This window comes from Prinia subflava, chromosome 4 (assembly GCF_021018805.1).
Source record: "Prinia subflava isolate CZ2003 ecotype Zambia chromosome 4, Cam_Psub_1.2, whole genome shotgun sequence".
Taxonomy (NCBI): domain Eukaryota; kingdom Metazoa; phylum Chordata; class Aves; order Passeriformes; family Cisticolidae; genus Prinia; species Prinia subflava.
This window is the reverse complement of record NC_086250.1, coordinates 37,607,357-37,633,663: the sequence shown is the minus strand read 5'-3', so window position 1 is coordinate 37,633,663 and position 26,307 is coordinate 37,607,357. Positions and strand designations below refer to the sequence as shown.

General features: G+C 37.0%; 1 protein-coding gene across 1 annotated transcript in view; it reads left to right on the top strand.

Moving 5' to 3' along the window:
- TRHDE (thyrotropin releasing hormone degrading enzyme) overlaps nucleotides 1-26,307 on the top strand; it is a 213,906-nt gene that overhangs the window by 161,067 nt on the left and 26,532 nt on the right. Inside the window, exons 11-15 of the mRNA XM_063396448.1 lie at nucleotides 5,066-5,199; nucleotides 5,290-5,345; nucleotides 20,907-21,054; nucleotides 23,168-23,265; nucleotides 23,753-23,860. Coding sequence (XP_063252518.1) covers nucleotides 5,066-5,199; nucleotides 5,290-5,345; nucleotides 20,907-21,054; nucleotides 23,168-23,265; nucleotides 23,753-23,860 — 544 coding nt within the window. The remainder of the gene's footprint in view (nucleotides 1-5,065; nucleotides 5,200-5,289; nucleotides 5,346-20,906; nucleotides 21,055-23,167; nucleotides 23,266-23,752; nucleotides 23,861-26,307) is intronic.

The following is a 26,307-nucleotide window of genomic DNA, read 5'->3' as shown; positions in this document are numbered from 1 at the left end:
GAAGGTATGCAAGCATGGTTTTGAAAGCTTTTAATTTTGCAAATGCATCTGCCAGTCTCTCTTCTCCTTGCCCAGTGAACCACAGCATTTATGTAACCATATTTCTACTCATCAGTTCATATACCAGCCATCAGTTGATGGTGCTTTTACTGGGTTCAGTTTGTCTGGTGTGTGAAATGGAGCTGTCTCATTTGCTCTCAGAGTGCTGCACGAATGGGTCATCACCACCTTTTCTCTGATCACTCCCCATGGCCATGGATGAGACTGTTCTGCTTCAAGTGACTCTAAACCAGTCACAAAGGAAACCTCTTGTGCCAAACCTTCCTATCCATGCCGAGGTCAGAAACACCATGCTAAAATAGCTGCAAGTGCTCTTTGTGCCTCTTTGTGCCTCTTTGTGCCTCTTTGTGCCAGTCTTGCAGGTGTGCTGAATGATAAATTTTGCTGGCACTGTTGAAATCGTTGGTGTTACAAACTTCTGCTCTGTCATATTCCAAGGCTTGTTTCTGTTTCTCTTAGATAAGTTGCCACTTTTGTAGTTGCTGTAATGATCTGTGAACATGTATCCACAGCGTTTTGGGATCAGCCCAAAATCAGTAGTGGGTAGAAAGCCAAGAACTAGCTTTGAACCCATTCCATCCCTATGACTGCTGAGCAGGGCTTGTGGGAATGTGTTGGTGATTGCTAATGAAGGTGTACTAGGTGTGAGAGCACAGGCTTACCTGTGCATGTTTCTGCAAATCCAGAACTGACCTTAACCTCAAGTGAGGAGGTTTAGCTAGCATCAATTTCCAATAGGTGAGCAGGGCTTTGGATAAAGGCATACTTGCTGTTCCCTGGGAATCACTGCTCAGTCTTTAAGTAGGAAACATCTCCATGCAACTCAGCAAGTGCTGCTGAACTGGCTGACACAGCTTTAGTCTGCTTCCCTGCCCTTTCCATCCCCGCCTCCTGTTCGTTAGCTGAGCTGTTGTGTTCCAGGGAAATACTCCTTTGATAACCTCCCTATCTCAGCTGAAGTGACTGCTGTTCAGATGGCTCCTAATATCTCCTCAGGATTGCCATGAGATGGGGGAAAGAAAGTTCAACAAAAAGCGCAATCCCCTTCCAACAGCAAGTCCCAATTTGCTTTGCCACCTCCTACTAGATAATCTCTACTTTAAGCCACTCAACAGTCAGATTCTTCTCCAGGAAGTGTTTTGTAGAAGACAGATGCTTCTGAGCTGGGGTTTGCTGGCTGCCTGCTGGGGAGCACAGCATTAGTTGCAGCTTTAGAAAAATACCATTTCATTTCTTTTCTGAAGCTCAGCTGCTGAGCTTTACCTGTGTTGCTTCCAGAGTCCCCTCTTTTATCTTTCAAAAGTAGGAGGAGGGGAAGAACTGTGAAGAAAGATCAACGTACAGGTCCTGCTTTGAGCCTCAGCCAGCTGTAGTGAGGACCAGGGATAAAGGATTTGGAATACTGTGTAATTTTGACAGAATGAGTCAGAATCATTCCCCTTATTCTAACAGCTGAGTGAAGATCTAGCAAAAGACTCCTGCTTACATTGTGTTGTATCACTTTAGACATTTGCAGTTCCATCATATAGGAATATTAATGGATGGAAGGGTAATATGAAGAAAGAATTATGTGAGATGGAACATGATCATAATTCCTGATGTGTTCCATTTATTGTGCTAGTCTCTGTACCAAAATATTTTCTTTCAGCGTGGAGCTATGGCAACATGGCAAATAAGATAGAGCTTTTTCTTCTGGTTTGCCGTCTCCCTGTATGAAAAGTTCTTGCAAGAACATTTGCAGAATTTAGTTAAAACTAGTATAAATTATTGTGAAATTCCTCATGGGACACTTTTTTGTCAGAAAAATTTTGCTTGCTGTTGTTGTTAAGAAATTCTGCTATCCTTGTGCAGTTATTTTTGCAGCAAAATGGAGTCAATTCCCCCAGTAAGGATTCTACTAGCATAAGCCAATTTCTAGTATGCTAGGGGTTGTATAAAGTGAAGAGTTAAAATAATAGCTGTGAGTCTGAAGACTTGAAATGGTACTGAAACTGTGTTTGGTCCATGCTTTTGGCAGTACCATCTAGCGGAAGGGTGCCCTTTTCCCAGACTTACCTCCTGTGCTGGTTTTGATGGAATTGAAGTTGCTGGGAGAGCTCAGAACTTCAAGCCACATGCACCAGCTGGAGGGACTATCTCACACTTTGAGAGCAGACAGGCTGGGAATGGGACCCTAACTGATGTTTTTACTTCATAACAAATGTCATAAAGTTTAACCATTTCCTCCTAAGTGTTTCCGATACATATGTGGCAAAGCTAGAGGTTTTAGAGCAGTGTTATTTTCTGAGGCATGTAAAACATGACCATGGAAAAGCACTGTCTGATGGAAGGAGATGGAAAAAATTTCCCTTTGATCTCAAATACAATGGGATATATACTTTAGATTTACTTTTGAGATGTGAACTGAAACCTTCAGAGATGGGTTTCATTCCAAATGAAATCTTTCTTATTTAGAGAGTCACACATGGTTTAATGTACGGTTCAATGCTGAGTTGCTACCTTTTCTCCAACTATAATACTTTTAATAGGAAACTAATAAATGTGTTTGTGGCAAGTGGAAACATTATCCAGGTATATAGAAATGTTTAGTGCCTGTAATTACCAAAAGAAAGAATTTCTTTTATAGGAAAGGATGAGAACTGACAGACACAAATATCAAATTCTACTAAATTATATAGAACTAAATGAAGCACATGTATCAGGCAGTCCCTTAAAATAGCTACCTCTTTATGTGTGTTGAGGAGGTGTGAAAGATCTGTCCTTTATTTCAAGAGAAGGTCCATCCATCAGTGATCTTATTGAAAAATAATAGCAAGAGGTTATGGTTGTATTTAAACTGACTGAAACAGCAATAATAAATACCATCGTGCTTTGAAAAGATACTCTCCTCCTTCATAGCGATATGTGTTGGGGGTGTTGCACAGCTGTTACATGTGAAATAGCTTATTCTGAACTTGTCATGTTTGACTGGCAAATATCATTCAATACTCTGTTGAAGCATAAGCAATTTCCTCACTTTGGAGGTGAAAATGTAATACAAATGCTCGAAGAAGAAAAGGTGTATGTATTTTTTTGATTACTCATGATTTTTGAAAATTTCCATTTAATGTATGTATTTACCCAGATATTGTTTAATGTGTGCTGATAGCCTATTTGGTATGCTTTTAGGTAGCACTGTAGAGGTGCAAAGATTAACCAGTTACACGTAGCTGCTTTCTGAACTGGTGGCATTTAAAGGTTAGTTTGCAACCAAAGAGCATGGGCAGAAAGCTGTACTGTGTTAAGGTGGTATAAGGTTACAAAGGAACAGGATTCAGGTCTTCTCTAAACAGGATGGAGCAATGGGCTGGTTCTGACTTGGACCTCATGAAAAAAAGGATTTAAACAGAGGAGCAAGTCTAAGAGAGTTTGCTTAGGACTGATCTGTACAGCCCCTTGTGGACGAAAGGACACCCGAGTGCTACAGCCTTGCCCCAAATCAGGTTGTGTGGCAAAAGCAGCTTAGGTGCTTTGACAGTATGAGCACCCATGGGACTCAATTCAGATTTTCTCAGTCCTATTTCTGCAGGATATGTTGGATCTGCTTGGTGCTTTACCATAGATAAGAGCAATAACAATTGAATTGAACAGGCATCAACTGAATATTCTGGGCTTAGTATTTTTAATAAGTGTATTTTTCAGACATTTTAATGGTTTCAGAACTACCTAGGAGAAAAGAGGACTTTCTATGTAATCTCACAGGTTTTTATCAGAATCCACTTGCACAATGAAGGCCCACGAATTTAAACATAGAATTATGTGGTTTTAAGATTCGGGTCTTACTGATCTTTGTACTTATTGCACCTTAAAGTAGTAGTTATTTGTGTTTGCTGTTAGTCAAGGGAGAAGCACAACTTTATCTGTAGCCCTAGTTAAGTATTATTTCCTCAGAAATTACTTTTTTCATAAGAAAGACTGAAACAAATCAATTTCTTTATTCACACATACTATCTATGTCCTAGATAGTATGTGTGAATTGTAAAGACCATAATGCTAACTTTTTTCTCATTTTCTCATGCAGGGAATTCAAGCACACTGAACAACTCCCTAATGGAAATATATTTATAGCAAATTTTATGTATTTCTTTTTTATTTTTAAAAATTAATGAGAAGATTATTCCTTCAACAGTGTACAAACTAATTTTATTGGTTGAAGAAAGTGTTTCTGAATTTTTAATGAGTTCTCATTCATGGTTAGTTTTGTTAAAATAATTTATTAAATTGAAGACTTCTTCCAGAGGTGTTGAAGCCTGATGCTTTGTGTCATAATAAAAAAGTGCATGTTGTGAGTTCAGGGCATTTCTGTTGTTGAAATTTTGAAATCCCAATTCCTGCAAATAGCTGTGGAGTGCCTGACTGCACAAAAACGATAATAAATTTAGACTTTCAGCCCTGAAGTGATTACTTAAAACAAGGGGAAAGATGAAGAACAGGTTAGGTGATATAAGGTTAATTGGTCTACCTCTAAAGTGGAGGCTCTCAGTGCTTAGCAGCTAGAAGCTGTACAACTGGAAGTACTTTAATTTAAAATCCAGTGTAAAACTTAATCAAATACATGCAGAAACACTTAAGAATCAATTTTTTTAATCACAGGTTTACTCTTCTCTCTATAGCACATCCATTGAATTTTTTGAGTTACAATTGTAGAAAACTATTTAAGCATGACCAGAATAAGGGTACCAGACTTAAAGTGGGTACCTTTCATGAAAATAATATTTGCCAGGAAAGAAAAAGCGCACTTGAAGTTCTGTGTCTGTAAAAGGTCCCCACGGGAGTGTCAGCTGACATCTCTCTACATCAGAACAGATAAAGGAAATTATTAATCAAACACAGTGTTTATGTTAGTATTTGAATTAATTTTACTGCCTTCATGTATATTTAAAGAAGGAGAAAATGTAACAGATGCATCTTTAGAATGTTTAAGTTTAAAACCAAGACCCTTTCCCTTCTTCTTCTTTGTTTCCAGAACACCACAGAATTCCTGCTTTGGAAGAGGCAAGTTGGTTGCTGGGGAACATCAACCAGACTGGCTACTTTAGAGTTAATTATGATATTAGGAATTGGAGGCAGCTAATTAGTCAACTAACAAGGAACCATGAGGTAAGCTCCTCACCTAAAATCTGCTTTCATAGATGAACTTCGCTGTTTCATGACCCTAAATGGTTCAATTTTTGTGCTTGCCCCTTGCAGGTTATCTCCGTCAGTAATCGAGCAGGCCTGATTGATGATGCATTCAATCTAGCCAGGTATGTTTTCCTGAAGATCATCTATCCTCATACACATCGCTGCAATAACTCATGCAATCATTAACTCAGCAGTTGAGTGTGTTTCAAAGTTGTGTGTTTTAAACACAACAGTTCTCCTCCCCTGCTTTTTTTTTTGTATGGCACATAAACATGGTCTGTAGCACATTCACTATTCTTGATCAATAATTGCCGGTGGGTATTTCCGAGTCTGAAGAGATTTGATCAATTTTGCAGCAAGTTCAATTTAACACTTTGCAGATAAATAATCTCTTTCCTCTTTCTCTAATGAATGAGAATTTTTTCTTCTGTTTCTCCCAGCTGTCCCACCTCTTCTTTCTTTTACCACTGATCCTTGTGCTGTATTTAATTTGAGATGAAAGGCACCTTCAGGCTTCAGTAATTTTTTTGCCCTAACATGTACTGTTACATAATTTTTCCAGTATCTTTCTTTTCTTATAAGCTGCTAGAACAGACCTTTTTCCCTCTGTAGTGCTTTTCAAACATAATGGAAAATCAGTTCCATTGAGCATTTCTGGAATTTATGCAACACTTTGCATTTTATTATGATGAGAGTTAATAATTAGCACATACAGTGCTGGTTAGGTAGTGCCTTCTTTACAAATGGAGTCAATGAATTAGTCCCCATTTTGAAATCCAATCTGTTGATAGTGAAAGTGTAAAATGAGAGGAAAATAGTGGAACATCTGTAACTTTCTGATTTTGGAGTACATGAGAACATAGCATTAATATAGGGTTTTAATTGCATAATTACAGATTTAATTGCAAAATTGCAAATAATGTGATTTTACTTGCACCGTCATGTCAAAGGTAGCATGAAAAGAATTGCTGATACTACTGTCTTTACATTTAACTGCAAAGGGTCACTGGAGGTGTTTGGGCTTCAGTCACAGTGTCACAGTTCAGTGATGTTCTAGCATCACTGCAGTAAAACAGTTGTGTGCCCTACCACTTTGTTCCTGCAGCTGACATAAAGTAGTGATTAGCCCTTATTTAACAGTCCAGAGATGTTGTAGGGAAGGAGGTATCGTGGGGAGACGTGTATCCATTTGCTTTTGGCACTGCCCTCAATTCTTGCTTTGTGATATCTTCCCTTTGGTAACAGTAAAGAACTAGAAATAGGTCATTACAACAGACTTCAGAAGATTGTGATTTGTCTACTCTCTGACTAGAAGAATATTGCAGGTTACTCAGAAATATCTAGACTATTAGAACTACCAAATGTTTAGTAAAGTCATAGTCTGCTCCAATTTTATTTGATTTTGACACCTCAGAGAAGTAGTGTGAAGTTACACAGAGCCAGTATGTCACCTTCTTTTTTCATGCACTGAATGCGGTCAGATGTGGCTAGACTTCCCCGAAAGTCTAGATCCTGAAAAAAGCTGTTTCTTAAGCCAGTTTCTGTAGGTGAGTGGTTTTCTTGAGTCAGTATTGAGCCAGTGCTCTAGGATGTCTTGTTTGTAGAGTATTAAGGTGAGGTCTTGATTAAAGACTCAACCTGCATTGTCTGGCCAAGTTTTGTCTACCTAAAAACTACTCAAAAGATCAGATGAGTAATGCATTCACCACTAATTTTCTGAAGTACTTTTATGGGGATACTTGGGGATACTAGATCTGGTACTTTTTTCAGAGGTAGTTATACTAGAGTCTTGTGAAGTCTTTCACAACATTTCACATTGTGAAAACTTGACTTTGTTTTGGTAATGATGGTCTGCAGCAGACTGCTGCTGCATTTGATCTTCATGCACTATGGAAAAAAGTAGTGGAGCTTTAAAAGTATGTGCATACATGGATATCACATAAGAGGAAATATTCTTCCAATAGGGATATGTAGCTAGGCTCCTGTTTCCAGAGTCCTGTCAGTAGTGTTCCTTGAGTGTGTGCCTCATAAGCCAGTCTGATTGGAGGAAGGATCTGTTTGCAAACAGTAGATTTATGGTCTGTAGTTCGAGAGTAGGAATAAGATGTGTGGACCTGGCTAGACTTGCCATGTAGGGTATACTTCTTGTGGATCTTTGTTACATTATTAATCTATCATCTTCCTACTAAAACCAAACAAACAAACAGTTATAGTGATGCTGAAGTTATTCTGATTGGCTGGCTAACAATATGGTAACTTTTTAGGAAAAGCTTGGTATTTTTTATTTTCATTCCCCTTACCCCAGACAAAATAAAGAGACCAGGAATAGGCCTAATACTTGCTATGTTCCTTTATGATGAATAGGACTAGGAAGGTGTTAAGAGACTTCTAGCAGTGTGTTGAGGGCTGTTGAGGGCTGGCCTTGATGTCAAAGCACTAGAACTTCTTGGAATAAGAAAGCAGTTGGAAAAGCTCTTGTCAGGACAGGCAATGGGAATTGAACCCTGATGCTGCAGTGTGGTGCAGCTTATCCTGTCATGTCATATGCTTTGATGTGACACAGAAGTGTTCCTGTAACAAATTCTGAGGGCTATCAGAATAACACAGACACTTTCAATTTTCTGAAGTCACTGTTCAAAAGGCCACCATCAGTCTAAAAGCATCTTAGCTTTCCCTTCCTTGGCTGCAAGGCACAGTGCAGAAAGTTGCCCCACTTTATTTTGGAGCAGCACCATGGTTGGATGTTACCTGCCTCCTGGGTGCTGTGCTGGTTCAGCCTTGTGTTGGATGCACAGGGAGCATTTCTCCCTGCCCGTAGGACATTACGTGATGGGGAGGTTAAACGCATACACTTGTCTCTGACTGTGACATGAGAGAAGGTGAGTAACCTTATTGACCAGATATAGAAGTAGTAATTGGTAGTTCAGAACTGATTTCTGAGAAGACTGACTGTTTTTAACAGTAATCCAGTGCTCAGTTTTGATCCCTAATTGAAATGATGTGTTTTCTTCTTGTCTACAACTATAAACATGCATGTTTTGAGAGAGGGAAGAGAACTGTAGAATACACACTTTAATTCTGATCCCTAGCTATTATTTGTAGTGCTAAAATAATGCAAAAATTAAAACATAATTTCTTAAATTCATACTGGTCCTTTCAAAAATTACTTCTAATGTAAACAGTTCTTTTTACTGTATTGTGGAGACTGTATTTCTTCAAAATACCCTGTCCTTAGAAACTTCCTAGTGTGCTCTTGAACTTGATACAGATAATACCAAGAGGTTTTGACTCAATTTTTCCCCTATTATAATATTATCTGTCCTAATGTGATTATTTCTATGTTGTTATATATGTTATATGTTGCTAATTCATTTTGTTTTTAGAATGAGTGCAGCTCTTCTCTTTAGTAAAATTTAATAATATTTAGATCTAGAGAGAAATGGAAGAAAGTGCTCATATAAATTATTTCAGAATGGCACATTTTATTTTTTTAAAGGTATGTTTGATTTGATTCCTCTGAAATGTTTTATTTTCTGTCCAGCATAGTGATTTCTTGAAAATAAACAACATAAATGAATTGATATTACCAAGCAATATTTTAGGCTCTATAGCTTTTAATTTCTTTTTTTTTCCATCCATTTTTATATGGAAATACATTCCTTTATCTTCCTTTTTTCTGTATTTTGGGTAATATAACATCAAGGAGAGTTGAATAATAACAACAGAGAGTGTGATAATAACAAGAAAAGAAAGTTAAAACTTGTTGTTTTTCAGATTTTTAAGCCAAATTCTTGGCTGTAGTGCATGCACATACCTTCTGAAAAGCCTTGGCAGAACATAGCTTATGGCAATTCATGTCCCATGCATCTTGACACTCCCTCTTCTCTTCTTCTTGAAGTTTCTTTATATTTTTGTGTGTATGAAGTTTCAGTAGAATTTAAAAATAAAAGAATTTAAAATGCTAGTTCTAGTAAATGATACTAGTAAACATTGACTGAGTAAGGCCAGAAGCCAAGAGAAGACAGACAGAACTGTAGTTCTCTTCTAAGCTTGAACAAAGCATGGGGCAGATCAGGTAGCTCCAATTAGCAGTGTTGCAATAAATAACAAAGGTCGCACTGTTTCATAAGAGTGTGAGTAATGATGTCAACTTCTCAGATTAGGATAAGGGGTCAGTTAGTGACTATGTGTGGTGGGATGCCTCCCAATTTACTTTAGGTATCCCAAAGGTAGACCTGTAAATCTGACATTTTCACCTTGTACTGCACTGACAGTTAATGGAGAGAACCATGCACCTGACCTCTCCAAACCACTTAACCACATAAGATAAATGACTCACTTAATGTTAGGAGTGTTGTGTCACCCCTGGTTCTTCCTCGATGGGCTCTAAATCTTCATAAAAGATTTCCCTCATTAAACTGGTTGACTTAATCAAGTATTATGTGAAAGAAATAGGTCTGGTTTATGTTTAATGTTACTCCGTGTTGAATCATATGTGACTGTGAATATCTCTTTTTCTGTCATCTAAAACAGCTATTGTTGTTTCCAGTTCTGTAAGTGCTAAATGGGAAAGCATGAAGTGCTGCCATTGATAATTGTTCTTAGGCTCCAAGGATGGATGACTGTGTTGGAGTGCTGTCCATTTCCAAGCACAGATTAGGGGCAGATTGAGCTATAATCTCTTCAGATGAAGCTTGCCTCTTCTTGTGGGCTTCACAAGTCTGGAGAGCTGTATCAGAAATGAGCAACAAGAAAAAGTTGTACCTTCAAAGTTTTCTGTGAACTAAGTGACTTCCACACTGTAGATGGCCTTCATAAGTGTTCCTTTCTATGAGAATTTCCTCCATCATACCAAAACCAGGATTCTGGTGCAAATAGATATATGATGAGTTATGATCATTGTTTTCCTACTGTTGAACAATTGTTTGTGGCTTGTTTCTTTTCAAGCTGTGAGATCTGCTGACTCTATAAAACCCAAGTCTGGGGGCAAGGGAAAAGGCAGTACTAACCTACTTTTCAATATATAAATCCAAATTATCTCCCTTGACACAAATTTATCTTTAACAGCTGGTGCATTTGTCTCCAAGATTGATTCCAGAAGTAAAATACTGAAGTAAGCTAATGCTGACTCCAGATCACTTCCTCACCAACTTGTAGGGAGGAATTAATTTTAAAAGTAAGTCTTGCTTAATCAAGTGAGCCTTTTGGATCTGGAAAATCATGTATTTAGAATCTCCTATTTTATTATTTCTTAAAGAAATAATTCCTGGCTGTGGACTCTTCACACTGAGGCAAAAAACATTTTATCCCTTCAGCTACCTGAGGCAGCACCACTCTTCATAATGATTAGCTGTTCTTATTTCTGGAAACTAAGAGTTATCTTATAACTAAGTCTATAGTTCATATACTTCCATATAAAATCCAGAATTATTGCTGCTAAATTGGAAAAATGTTTTCTTGAAATAGCTGGTGGAAATACATGCATAGCAAAACTAAACTATGGAGTTGAAATGATCTTCATTGCTGTTTTCCTTCACAGAGATTAAGATTTCCTTTCTTGTAGCATATGAAGTCTTCCAACATATGTGGACTGTTTGGTTCCATGTTACACTTGTTTGTGTTACTTCAAGTCCTGTTCAGAGCAATGTTGGGAGAAGTCAAGGGATTTGAGGGCCCATATGGACTGCTGGGTCTGGATAATAAGTAGGTGACAGATATAGAAATTCTCATCACAATTAATATACTTCAAAATGCTTCAAAATTTCAACAGCCACATTCAGAGTTGTTGACTTTGTTTTGTTGGGCTATTCAGAAACAGCCATATAGGATCCATAAAACTGCAGTTTAGCCTTCGTCTTTACTCCTGATTGCATTTCCTAATAGTTCAACTCAGAAGAAAACGAGATGTGTTATGCAGCTCCCTTAATTAGTGCCTCTGAGTACCAGCTAAGGGAGTGAGAATTAGATCAATACTTTGTATCATGCTTGATTAATAGTGGTATAGATTTACTGTTTTAATAAATGAGGCCTCATCTGAATTATTTCAGCAGATGCCATAGTAACTCCCATTCACTGTCAGGCAAATTTTGGTGATGGTTCACTAGCAATTGATTTAGATACGGTTTCCTACAGAAGTTGTTTGGTGTTTGGTTTCTTTTGACATAAATACTCTCAATGGGCCAAAGTAGCTGTACTTTTTTTTAGAGAAAATAGAAAGTTGCAATTATTTTAAGGTAGCCATCATTCATTCCATATGCTGCACGTCAGTCCCTATGTTCTGTGACATATGACTGCGTTGGTATCTGCTTTATGTGGAGATAGGTATTTCAGCTAACATTTGCATGTGTTCGTAACAAGAGGAATCAAAGCAATTCTGCAACTAAGCACACTAAAAGTCAATTCTGCTTTTGTAGTATGTATCACTTGTGCATCTGATCCTGTTACATAGTTGAAGGCAGTAAAGCAAATTGTACAGCACATTCCAGGGAAGTGTTGGTACTGTGAGAGCATCTTGAAAGATAGAAATACCTGCTGAGAGTCAGGGAAGAAGCTGAAGACTCTTCAGCATGTACTAAAAACCAACCCTGTAGATCCAACTGCAAAGTGTTTTAGTGCAGAGGGAAGATCTTGGTCTAGTCATATCTGAGCAAAATTTGCCTCAATTATTTCTGCTACTTCTGACTAGTTATAGCAGTAATTGTTTTATCCTGTAAATTACAGTAACTCTATTCTTAGCCAAACCCAGAATAAACTGCCAGGAAGACTTGACTCTGTTTTCAAGGGAGTGGCAGGGTTATTTTTAGCTAATGGTTGTTAATTTATTGTCTTTTTACCACATAGTCTTAGTCTCAGAGTTCAAGTTGGTCTCTGAAGTCAGCTGGGTATGGATGTGTCCTTGTTGCAGTGCAGCTGCCAGGGGATGCTGTGTAATGAGAGGAGAAGGGAACAGTCTCTGAAATTTGTTTTGGGAGCATTAATTGAACCAGGTCTGAATTATGCTTCAAAAAGTAACTTTGAGGTTAAACAAGAAGAGCAGTTCATGAGTGGAGCTTGCTGAAGGCATGTTTGCAACTTCAAGTACTGGAAACAGAGCTAGGAACTGCAAATGTGGCTTGAGGACTGTGTTGGTGGGACAAGGGGAAATCTTTGTACAGCCTCAAAACCTGTGGCATTCTTTGGGGGCCCTATCCTCTCATAGCAAGCATACATCCATTCCCTGGGACTTCATCTCAAATACATAGTCCTGTTTCTTCCCCACAGCTGCCTGATCAGCCCTAGTCTCTACCTTCCTCAACTGTCCTCTCAAAACAAGCAGCTTTTTTGACCCCTTACCCCAGATTACTTTCGTTTCTATGTGTCTGACAGGACTAATATGGAGAGCAAAAGATCCTTCTGCTACATTGGTTAAAGTAGCAAAAAAAAAATCCTCTGAGAAGTTGGAGATGCTGATCTAAACACTTTGACTTTCCTAGCATCAGCAAAGGGTATACGAATGAAGGTGTAAACCAACTTTTCTAGTTATAAAAGACAATACTGATGCCTTACTAACACAAAAAAGGAAGTCTGCTATCACAGGCTACCCACTGCTTTGCCTGCTGTTTTGACCTGACTGCACCATTCCTTCTCAGAAATGATCCTACTTTTTGAGCTTATCTGATTCCTGTTGACCAGGGTTGTTGTCTAGAGGAGGTCTGGTCTTCATCCATGTATGCTTTGTCTGCTGGAATGTTGTAATAGATTAGCTTCTTCCTATCTGGTTAGAAGTGTGTTTTCCTCTACCCAGAAATCGAGCATAAAATGACAGGAAGGACTGTGTTTACTAAGGCACAGGGACTGAAGAAACCTGGCATGCTGTATCTGCTGAATCCTTTCTAGGTGATCTTAATAAAATCACTTAAATTGTTTGTGTCTTCTTCCTCTCTGCAAAATGGAGATAAGAGAATAGGTGAGGGTTTAAGAGAATTTCAGAGAATCTTTTTATTATAAATATGTTTATTGGGAATTGCCTTTAGAAAAGGAATATCCAATTCTGTAGATATCCTGGCAAACAAAATTTGGATTGTGTGTGTGTGTTCTTCAGACTGGAATTCTGTGCTATCCATATGAAGTGTCTTGCTTTTAAACACATATTTCACTTGGCTGACTGCTATGCAAATTATAAACATTAAACCAGGCAAACAGAGAGTGATGAAAAACTATTGTGCATAATAATAAACTAACTCAATTTTGATTCTGCTCAAACATGCTCTCGTAGATACCATCAACTGTTGACAATTTAATGAATAGAAGAGCTGTTTCATTCTACCCTTCCCAACAAAAATCACCAAGAAAGAAAATAAATAACACTTATAATAATTGAGTCATCTGAAATGGATGTCTATTAGCCCCTGGAATACATTTGAAATTCTTTACTTAATTTAACTCTGTGAATTACATACTTCTCAAAAATCATGGTTTCATGATGATGAAAAGCATGACATACCTTACTGCATAGTCCTTATTTTTAGCAGTAAGATTATTCCTTTTCTTCTTATATTACTCCTTTTAAATTCATTTTTCTTTCATATGGGGAAGAAGAGGAAAGGAAAGAATATGAGCTATAATTTGAAGGAGTTCTTTTACAAGCATGGAGGGGTTTAGATTTGCAGTTTTCTTCTGTTTTCAACAGAGGTAATTCAAATTAATATTAGTCTTTGCTTATGTGGCAACTCTAAAATGTGCAGGATAATTTAAGCCACATAATACTCTGATAATTACATTGAATTTGAACTATTCTTTGTAGGATGCTTCAAATGCTCTTGTGTGGAGTTGAATGTCACTTGAAGAGTTCTTAAATATTTTTGCATGTGAGAAAACATAGTAAGAGGCAGGCTTCACTTAAAACTGTCTTGCTCTCTGAATCTTTTAATGCTGGAGAGATTGAATGCAAATTACATGTGGTTCTTAAAATATCTTGTAAGCCAAAAATAGTTGTATTCATCAAAGAATACGTATGCATTCCTCTCCTGTTTGCATGGAAGTCCATAGCTAGTACAGATTGTAATGCCTCCATCAAGTCACTTAGGCATCTTAGAAAAAAAAAAGTCCTTACATGGTCCTTATATAAAGTCAGTCCAATCCTGGGAGGGAATGATAAGGTAGATAATTCTTTGATACTGGAGATCAAAAGGAGATCAATTTTTACAGATTGTCCATTAGTTTTCTATAATAAAACATTCTGTCTGCAACTTCTGTTGTTGAAAAGGGATGCCAGTCATCCTAAGTTTTTAATCGTTGACTTCTAGCCTTGCAGGAGTTGAAGGGGAAATCTGTGACTACAAGAGTTAATTTCCCAGTTGTATGGGTCACTTTGCCCAAAGCTTTTTTTGACATGTCAGGCTTCAACATTTATATTTTGCTCAGCTATCAAGGAATTGCTCTTAAAGGACTGTGGGAAAAAATATCCTGACTACATTGGTACAGACACCAGTCCTTGATAGGTCCTGAAAAAATGAAAAAGGCAGATACAGGTATATGTGGATGTTCATTGGTGCCAGGTTTCTCTGTGAGTTATTCTAATCCACACACTTGACTGTTAAGGTAAAAGTATGAATCAATTGTTAAGAATCCTAACCTACTTTAAATTGTCTCTAGGATTTAATGAGTATAGTCTAATTATTCATATATTGCACGCGCACAGAAACAGAACTGATGTTAATCTGAGTTGCACATCTGCGTTCTGAAGAGCTGCGTTTTACCCCTTCAAAATTACCCAGACAAAAAAGCTAGTTGTGTTTTACACATTCTAAGAAACAGACGAAACAGGGTGGGGTTTAAACCAGCAGCAAGTAAATCACCTCATTTCCATTGTTTCTGTAATGCAGACCAGTTTGCTGCCAGCTTGGATTATCTAATTTTGATTTAAACACATGACTTATAATGCCTTTGTTAGCTGGTGGGACTAAAGGATTTATGGTGCCCTTGTATGTGGGACTCTCATCACTGTACGGCAACCCTGTCGTTTTTGTGACAGAATCTGTTTGACTGGTGCTGGATTTATGGTAGAGATAATTCAGAACAGAGTAATAATTTTCCCTTGGCAATTACACTACCATTTGGTACTTTGTCCCTAAGGGGAAAATGAATGTGCTGGGATCTGTCCATAAGTTCAGCGGCTCAGTGTAAAGAACAAATCAAGGTCAAAATGCAGTTGAATACACACAGATGTTTCATAATATAATCTAGACCTTCTGCTTTTATCTGACTCATTAAAAGCTCATGTAATTTAAAGATTATTTTTGATTGCCGTGAGATTTTTATTGGGAATTCTCTGTGAGGGATATCTTGTTACCATGTTCAATGCTTTCTTTTTCTGTTTATTGCCTCTTTTCTTTGTAGCAATGGCCACTGTAGCAACTTCTTCAGTGTAAGCAGGATAGTACCTTGCTAAGCATTGGTGCATATGATATGATATGATATGATTGATATGATATGATATGATATGATATGATATGATATGATATGATATGATATGATATGATATACCACATAATACTTATCTGTAACTTCTGGAAAATCTTTTTTCACCTCTGTCCTGTCATAAAAATGATAGATCACGTTTCCAATACAGTTCATCAGTAGTCTCCTTCAGCATGAAAAACCTGCTGAACCAGGATGTTTGTCTAGAGGTAATTTGTCTCATAACTAAACTAGATCTTTTTGCCACTCCACGTTCCTGTTCTCCTGCTCTCCTCTTCAGTTTGGCAGGCTATGGTGAAATCAGGAACACAGATAATAAGACAAAATTCATGTGGTGCTGTGTTTCTAACACAAGCTTTTGTATGTAGTGGTGGCTGCAGAATGATTGACATGGTGGTAAACTGAGGGGTTCGGACAGTTACGTAAAAATTGACAAAGCAATGAAGCATCTCAAATGTGATCTTTTTGGTTAAATTTCGTTAAATTTTGCTTTTGTAGTCATGTTTCAAATGCTCAATGTGGCATAGAGAGGGCTTGTAGAGGCTGTTTTAAGTCTAGGCTGCTTTCTGTATGACTCGTGACGTCAAATGAAAACTCGCTAATCTGAAACACTATGAAGAGGGATGTCTGCTTTTTGTAGTTTATACTGAATATATGTAAACAAGAGATCACTTTATATATAACATGAAATGGATCTGTTGGTACTCTTCTGTGAATATTTACAGGGCAAAAGATCAGAACTATGATATTCTTATCTCCTCTTGGCAGAGCAGTACTGAAATAGTAATGTTCCTAGGATATCCATTGGTAGAGGCCTATATAAACAAAACAAATTTCTTTCAGGAACAGCACTGGTATGAATCTGCTTTGGATAGGGAGACACTAGATGAAGTTTTGTAAACTTTTTAACCTTGCCCTTGAGAAATGTTTTACCTGAACATCAGTATGCTTTCAGCCACTGCTTATGTATCAACAGTTTGGTTTAACTATTTTATCTGCTATGATACTTGCCAAAACTATCCCAGGTTCCTCTGCAGAATTTTTTAAGGAAGAGATATATGCTTGCTAAGATTCTCAGGTGGCTACTGTAGACATACCTAGAGAAAACTGTGCCTGTTTCAGACTAGACATAAGGTTGGACATCACAGCATTTCTGTGGTGTTTATGCTTGTTACCTGGTTTCAGTATCGCTCATAATCAGTTCTTCCCTTAGTGACAGACAATATTTCAATTTTCCTTCAAGATAGCTAGGCTAGAAAAGAACCTTGTCTCTTAGCCCTGACTCTCATGCATTTGAACTTTGACAGGCAATATCTGATAGTAATTTTGCTGGACTTAAAGATAGCAATATGATTGATGGCTAAAAAGACACAAGAAAAATAAGGATTTCTGTCACTGACCTTGAAAGAGAGAGTAATAAATCAAGCTGCACGTGTAGAGTATATACTAAAAATACTCTCTGTAGTACCTTTGAGTGAACATTTCTAGGCAATTATATGACAGGGAAGTTATTTTACAGTTTTGCTTTTGATGGGAAGGTTGCTAGTTTTAGTTTTCTTATTATTGTTACAATAATTGTGAAACATTTCTGTTCAACATTTTCACAGATCTGCATTTTTCAATAGAGTTCACAGAGATACTCAGACTCATTTTCTGTTCTGCCTTCTTTCCTCAGTTTGGTTACTGTCCTACTCCATAAACGCTTTTGCTGACCAAATCCTATCTAACCATCTGTGAACTTAGTTCTTCCAGGCTAGTGAAGGAGAATCCTAGAATCATGCCAGCTCCCTTTGTCTGGTTTGACACTGTTCAAGGAAGCCCAGTGCATCTTGCTGAATGCAGTATTCCCTGGGAAAGAGGAGTCTTGAAGTCACTCTTAGCACTGGACAAGTTTTTAGTGTAAACTAAAAGAGTGTGATTGTACTGAAATACAAAAGTTAAGAAACCAACTGGGCTTCGTGAAGATGCAGAATATTAGAGCATAGCTCACCAGACAGTCACACTGCTTTATCAAGGTTCTGTCTTCTGTTGACCTGGTTGTCATGGTGGTCATGCTGCCTCCCAGAACACTTCACACAAGTCACAGATCTGTGATCTGGATTTTAGGACTTCTTATGCATTTTGTTCATGATTTGTGTCTTTTATGGTTTAGGGTGAGAGTTTCTCCTTATATCCTATTTTCTCAACTATGAATGTAAAAAATTAGCAGCCTTAGTGTTTGGCCTTACCCTTGCTAAATATATATATATATATTTTTTTTTTTTTGGGGGGTGGTTAAAACTGTAGCATAAAGTTAATATTTTATAATGTACACATTTTATGCCATATTTAATGCAAAAAGGTGAAACAATAAATGTACTTACTATCTCTTGACAGAAACGATTTAATGCCAAATAGTCTAGGAGTGCAGTGTATTTGGAGTAAAAAGTTTATAAACATGGTTTGGCAACTAGGATAAAAGAACAGGGCTATCATGATTTTCTGTGGGCCTCCATGAATTAAAATAATGTATAATATAAAGAACATTCTGCCAAGGTAATGTTCCTGAAGCACTTATGTTTTCTTCAGGAAAGTTGCTGTCCTAACTGCCACTGTAAGAGGATTTGTGATATGTCTCTGCTGAAGTTCTCACAGAGATCCATCTTAGCATCTGTACTGCCCAGCATGGGCTGACAGAAGAGTTTAATATTAATTGTAGCAACCATTTCCACTTTTCCTCTAAACAATGATCTGAAGTGACAAATTTGTTGTCATTTATATAATAATGACAGGCATCTCCCTTCATCCCCAAGAATCTCCCGTCATCCCCATCCCTTCTCTTGGGATGGATTGGTTGATGTGTGGTTGAGGGGACGATTCTGATGATACTGAGCATAAGCTCTTTCTAGATTCATGCCAGAAAGAGAAGGAGGGTCAGGAGTAAATGGGAAAAAATCTAACTTTGCCACAACCTGTTTGTGTAAGTTGCACAATACTCTTAGGGAAACAATAGGAAAAATGAGAGTAAGGGAGTGAGACAGGCATAATTGAATAGTATGATGAATTTGGAAGTTAGAAGCAGTGAGTGATGAGAGTAACAGCTGTTGTGAACAGGGTGAGTATCATCATCCAAGAATCATGATTTTGAAACTCATCAGGAAGCTCTGAGTTCAGGAATAAGAGCTCAATCTCTGAGTTCACTTCTTGTGTGTCTTTATGGAGGAGTTAAACTTAAAAATAAATACTCTGTTTGTTTTGCAGTGTTAATTTCCTTTTTGCATTTAGTATTGGTAGATTTAATTTCAAAACATGAACTTAAATGTCCATTAGTGCATCTATAATAAATATTAATCTGTTTATTCCTTAAGCAACATGTTTCCTAGAGCTATTCTTCTTGTTCCTTACTCCACACTTTTTCATGTCAATCAAATTATCAGTAACAATAATCACAAATTCTATTAAAACCTTATTATATATATTCAACTTTAAGCTAGTTTACCTCTTCGCTAACATCATCTCCAAGATTTTTAACTGCAGGCAGTCCAGCATGCTTCTGGCTCCATTAATTACGTTTAGAAATCTTTACAGAGTATTAAGACACACAACTCAGACTATTGATAGTCTGTTGCTTCAGAAGACCTATTAAATGGAGTAACCTTCTGTCTTCAGATGCATCGGATTTTGTCCACTGCCTACTCTAAAATCTTTACCACTTTCATTTCATATCTGCTCAGTTCCTCAGCTGGCACAGTGAACTCCCTAAGTGATCTTGTTTTTCTTGCTTGAGTATGTGCTGGAACCAGAGCTGAAAACAGAGCTAATAAAATGTGAACAAAAATTACATGAAGCAGACTGGAGGGTGGGATAGATACTTTTGAAATCTATTACTTGAACTCACTTCTTTCCAGAGAACATGAAGGGAACAGAGTGTAATTCTTCCAATAGAGAGTGTAAAAGATGAAGGCCTGCATGATGTGGTGCACATTGCAAGGAAACAAACTATTTCAAGTGGCGAGGCAGTTTTTACATGTTATTACAGCAGAGATAAAATTTTATATTAACAGGTATGCAATGGTTAATTTCTTTACTAATGTGGGTAATTTTGTTTGCTATATGTTTGCATTTCTTCCACATTGATGGACATTAAAGGAAAATTTACAATGAAGGAGAAAAACTAGTCTGTGAAGCCATATAATACTGCAGCCTATTAAATTGAACTTTGTGGAATCTATCTTGCTGATTTTAACTGTTTAATGAAAAGAGAATTATCTCCTCTCTAGGCAGATAGGTAACTCCTTTTGGATTTAAACACCTGCATCAGGAGAAAAGTAGACAATGTGTTTCTAGAAAGTTCACACCCAGAGGTTGCACTTCGTTCCTGAAATCTGGATAGTTAAGAAAAAGTGCTATTCTGGAAAAGAAAGTGAGAGCCAAAGCTAAAGCTTGGGATTTTCTTTATTTGGTTTTTAAAGTAACTTTCAAATGCTTGTGTCTGTATTGCATTTTACATGTAATTTCAGAACCCTTCCTGTACACCCTCTACACTCTTTCCCATGCAGGGATAGGTCTTTTATGATTGCAAAAAATGGAACAAAATTTTATCTGGTTGATTTATAAACACCTGAAAAAATCCATAATTTATGTGCAAAATGCTAGAACATCCAGAACCAAAGTGATGTTACTGGATAAGTTCTTCCAAAGTGGCTTAAGGTGGATAGAAGACAAAGCAATTCTGAAGGAGAGAGAAAAGAGTGAAGAGAATAACTGTAAAACTAAATCTTCTTTTTCAGCACTAGTTTTTTCAATTTCTGATGGTCAGTAGAAACGTTTTCTGAAGCAAAAGCCTTGGGTTGTTGATTTTATGCAGACAGCTTTCTATCTTAAAAATCAACAAAGCAACATCTTCCTTTTGTTTTGGATATTTTTTTGTTTTTTTACTTGAAGGCAATTACTTCTTCATTTGCGTTTTTCATAGCCATAGGAATCCATTCAAAGTAGGGATAGCTTGTCTGGTTTTCTTTCATATGTGTTCATGCCTTACTTCATCAAATCAGTATTCTTCCATGTGTTGAGAGAGACTGCACGTTTCTGGTTTTTTAAAAGGTTGATTTTTATGTCATTTAAGTGTGATGAGTTGATCATGTTTTTCTGCATTTTAATTTCATTTGCGAAAAAAAAGTTGTTGTTTATGCCCCATTGTGAATATCTTGAAAAACAATCTAATACTAACTTCTTTTATTGTGCAGAGCTGGTTATTTGCCTCAGAATATTCCTTTGGAGATTATGAGGTACCTTTCAGAGGAAAAAGATTTCCTGCCTTGGCATGCTGCCAGCCGAGCTCTTTATCCTCTGGATAAATTGCTGGACCGTACAGAAAACTACAATATCTTCAATGTAAGAGATAGTCTTCCTCTCTTTCTTCCTCTAGTTCTTCCTTTCTTCCCTCCCCTCACTCTTTCCATCTGTCTGTCCTTCCTGCCTTTCTTCCTTTCACCGCCTACTCTCTCATATTATTGCCAAGATTTGAACTGTTCCCTAGTCACATACTGTAAATGACCTAGGGATATTTTAACTTTCTTCCTAATTACTCTTTATTTAAACATAGCAATTATCAAGCTTTCGTTCATTTGCATTTGAACAGTGATAACTGTTGTTTGAGGCATATATGACTAGAAGAAGAAAAGGTAATTATCCCTCATGTAAAATGTTATGACAAATAAAGTGTTTCACTTAAAAGAGTCAAAGTATTCTATTGCCAGATTTTCTCTTTTGAGGAGCCCCATAGTGATTTTTAGGTGGGTGCCCAAGATAAGCAAAAATAGCAAATACAGGCACAACGGAACAAAATACATGCTACTGAAGCAAAGATTTGTAGCTGTTATTTCATCCCAAAATCTGTGGTGAATTCAGTGCAGTTACCTTAATTAACAAGAATTAGATCACCGCTGAGTCAAAAGCCCGTTCATAATTGTGTCCAAAGGGACAGCAGTAATAGCTCGCAGTAGATAATTAAGATAGACATGGCAAATATTTTAACACGTACCTATAGCTACACTGAAGCATGGTTTATGAAGTACACAGGATTTGACTGCAGCCAGTGACAATTACAAACTCTTGGGGTTTTTATTCACTATGAATTTTATGTAGTCTACATATTTCCAACAGCCAGCATACGGTAACTTTATGTAATGTTGTAAAGCCTTCAAATGAAGGAACTTTTTAAAGCCTGAAATGCCTAAGGATGCTTTTTTCTTCTTAAATGTATGAATATTTGTTTGTGTGTATGTAACTATAGACACCATGCTCAGAGTGGAGAAAATTAGAAGTGACTGTGTGTATATATGTAGAAGTTAATGCATATATATTATATATGTATTAATATTATATATTTATAGATACACACACATACATATATACACAGTTACCTGATGACATGGAAAATTATTTTTGGAGAACATATACTAAGGCCTACGTAGACCAAACCAGAGCCATAATGTAAAATGTAGTTGAAATAATTTGCATATTTAGTCTGTTGTTAACTGCAAAGAAAAATTCTTATGAGTCTACCATTGCTATTTCACTTTTAAACATGGTTGTGTAAAGAAAGCACTATCTTAATAAACCAGTAAAATTCACAACTGGGTTATGTTTTATCACTACTGATGGGAGTTTGGAAAACCGAGGTGATAGCAGAGGGAATAAAAAGTCTTTAGTCACAAAATAACGGATCTCCTAGAGAAAGCTGCAGTATGAATCTTCTTTTGTGTTGACATATATATATGCCTATGCATCTGTAATAATAAAATAGATGCTCTCCTATGCAGTTCTATATATCTCAGTTCTCTTTTTCAAATTGGTGAATTCCTCTGGAAAAAGATTACTCTGAGTACAATGACAGTGGTTTTCTTCAAAACTGGTCAGAATATGTAAATATGTCCTCTGTGTAAAAAGTAGAAGTCACTAAAGTATATCTTGTGCTTGTTTTGTTCCTTAAGCATACCAGGAGCCTAAACTTAAAGCATAGTGTCATTAAGTGTACAAAGCTTATTTGCAGCCACATTGTTATGTGTTCTGAAGTCAATTGACTGTACCCACATAATGGTTTTGCCATGGCTATAGATGTTAAAACAGTGTTCTTTTAAAAGTGAACATGCACAGTGTAGTCAAGATTGGCCACAAATAGAAATTAAGCTATTGGCACACTTGTAATTTTTCAGCTGTGCATTTTGAGTTCAAAGTAGCATGTAATAAACTTCTGAAATTCGTGGATTTTATAACAATACGTTGTCTTCTACTAGGAATGTAATCAAGTAGCTTATCTAGAGATTGCTTCTTACTATAGCAGTGAAGGAAGTTTATAAGTGGACAAATAGCTTTGCTAAATCTTTGGAATTGGACATTATTTGAGGGTACAAAGAGAGACCAAACCTCACTAGTCATCAGTATTTAAATTTCAAGTAAAAGAAATTATTTTTAACATTAAATATACTTTCCTTTTTCTCTTCAGGAGTATATTTTAAGACAAGTGGCATCAATGTATCTGAAGCTTGGATGGCCAACAAACAATTTAAACAAATCACTTGTTCAAGCATCATACCAACATGAGTACTGTTATATTTATTTTTCTTATTGTTTACTTGTGAAATATAATTATTTAAAGGTACCCTCCTAAAATTTAGTCATGTTTAGCATAAATCAGTCATAATTTCTTAGCTCTGTCACCCTTCAGTTTTTTCCTTTCTGGGTTGCAGGGAAAGCAGAAAAATGCTGTGAGATGAATTCTTCTTTCTTCATTTGGGAGAATATGATTTCTAAGCCCTAACTTAGTATCTTACACAGGATTTCTAAGAACTTGTGCTCATGTGACCACAGAGGTCGGGAAGAGTGCCTGAGTGTAAATGGGGGCTGGTTTTGATCCATGACCTTTCTATAGTTGTTGCAGGCATTAAACTGACACTGAGATTTATAAAGCCAGATTGTCTTTGATATGTTGCCCAACTAGTGGTTGCTGTCACTATTCTAAGAAGTAGTTTTTGTAAACATTCAAACACATTTGTTAATGCAGCCCTATTGCTTTCTTGAATTTGGACAGAGAGTTGCGTCGGGAGGTTATCATGTTGGCCTGCAGCTTCGGGAACAAGCACTGTCACCAGCAGGCTGCAACGTTAATCTCTGACTGGATTTCCAGCAATAGGAACAGGTAAGTGGAGCCGAAATGTGTATCTCACATTTCTCCTATTGAGAGGCAGTGCAGCTCTTCTTTGCCTGCCTGCCTTGTCTGCTGTGCCCTCTTTTGCAAAGGTTTCTTTTTACAGGAGGAAGCAGAGGTTGCTGGCTGTCATTTAAAAACGTCTGTAGGATTTCAGAATGAATTATTTGACTTTGCATATATGAGTGGGTGGAGGGCATCCTGCCCACTCCTGATAAATTACTGTTGATAATTCTGTGTGAGGAGATGAGAAGATGGGTTTTAAGGATGGACTTAAAGAAAGAAAGATGAGTGAGCACCATGTTGTCAGGCAAACATGACACCTGTTTTGGGGTAAGAGAGCAGAAAGTGCTAAACATTTAAAGTGAGAAAGGTCAGAGACTGAAAGACTGAGAAGTAAGGAAGGATATGTGTTGGAGGGAAATGTTACAAGGTATTTAAGGGTGAAGAATTGAATATTAATGTGAGTCAGGAATACATGGAAAAGCTCATGTAAGGTTTCAGAGAGCAGGTAATATTAGAGCTGATGCCTTGAGCATTAGCAGCACTGTAGTGGTTTGACAGCAAGTATGTAAGTTAGGCTGTAAAGACACAGGTTTATTCAGCTGAGGCAAAGGAACATGGGCCATAGATAGTGTATGAAGTTTATCTTTTAAAGGCAAGCATCTAAGAAATACGAAATAACTGAAAATTCAAATATTTAAGTATGTAGGGATCTATGGACAATGAGATGAGTGCAGAGTATAGGTTAAGACCACAACTTCTTTAGAAAAAATAGCAGATTTTCTGATTATCTGAAATATTTGCACTGTACGCATTTGTAGATGGTATGATATTTTGGTTTAAAAGAGAATATTTTACTTTTAAATACAAAAGAAGAAGGTAAGAGAAAAAGTATCTCAATTTTAGTCACAGTCTTGTGTTAGCTCAGCAAAAGGATCAGATCTCTATAGCCATACAAGCAAGCAGGAATTTTCAGAGGTTTCTTGGACTTATCCATGTTTGTTTGCAATTAATTTATCTCTGTCTTTGTAATCTTTGAAAAAACTTTACAGGCATACCCAGTTACATAGGTATCCAAGTGTCTTTTAAAACCAGCCATGAAGGGAAATTGCTTTCACAAATGACTTTGAAACTTCTGGAAAAAAATAGCTTGAAACTATGACTGTACCTTTAAGTAAGTGTGTGTGAGCTGGAGGGTTTTCTTGTGTAAGGTGATACCAGATATATTTACTATGAAATATATACCCCAGGGTTTTATGTTAATTGTTATCATAAGCAGCAACAATCAGTATGAAGCTATTCAAAGAGGCAATTAAAGAGAAAGAATCATTGGAAACAGTCTGCAAAAGTAATTTATTTAGATATTCATTTGCAAAATTAGTTAATCAAACCTAGCATTACCTATTAGCATGCACAGCAGTAGATTATTCAGTGTTAAAAAAGCTGTCACCCTGCAAAGCTACCTTCCTGTGTCTTTCCAATAGTATTATGAAAGGAGGCATCAGAAAAGAAAAACATAACAAAAACAAGCTTATTGCTTTACTAACAGTAGCAGGAGAGAAAAGAAATAAATTTAAGGAGCTGTCTGAAGATTCATCTTAGCCTTTCAATGGGGCCATTTTTGGTAGCAGAAGATTGTGGTTGCCAGCATATGATGAGTATTATGATAAAAGCACCACAGCAGGGCAGAGGAGAATAGCTACTAAGTTAAAGCAATGTGTTTCTCAAAGGAGCTGCACAGTTTTGAAAAATGGCTGCAGCAAATAATGTAATTACAGAATAGAGATTGACAGCTGATAAATAGGTGTACAACTGGCAAAGAAGATAGAGACACACTTTTATATATTTTTTAAGATTGGAGGATTTGTTCAGTCCCCCGCTCCAGAATTTCCCAGTTTTCTCAGGGCAGTCTCACATCCTGAATGTAACTAATATATGAGCAAAACTAATTTCCTATCTATTTACATTGAAACAATATTACAAAGACTACTAGTAATAGCATCTCAGTAAACATAAAATCAGCTTGTGTTTCGTAATAACAGCATTTGTAGGGTATGTCAGTGTTCTCTCAGGAATGTTCAGATCCTGTTGAGTCAGAGCTACCCCATGGCATCTTTACTCAGTGTAAGCTAACTCAGACTGAAACCTGAAAGTAAAGCAAGGGCTTTTTTTCCTGCTTTTTTACCAAGAAACCAATGATTCCACAATCAGAATTTAATTAGCATGGTGTTTGAGTCCTGCTTCTGCCTCTTTTAGCACTTCAGAGACAACAACTTGCTCAAGTGCAAAGGGCAAGCAGATAAGTACAAGATAGATGCAGAGAGCACGTCTAAGAGATGCCATTTTGTATTCTTTCTCATCAATCAAGTGTTTTTGCTCAGTTTGATCACTTAACAGCTGTTTGTGAATTTGCTGTAAACAACATCCTCAGAACC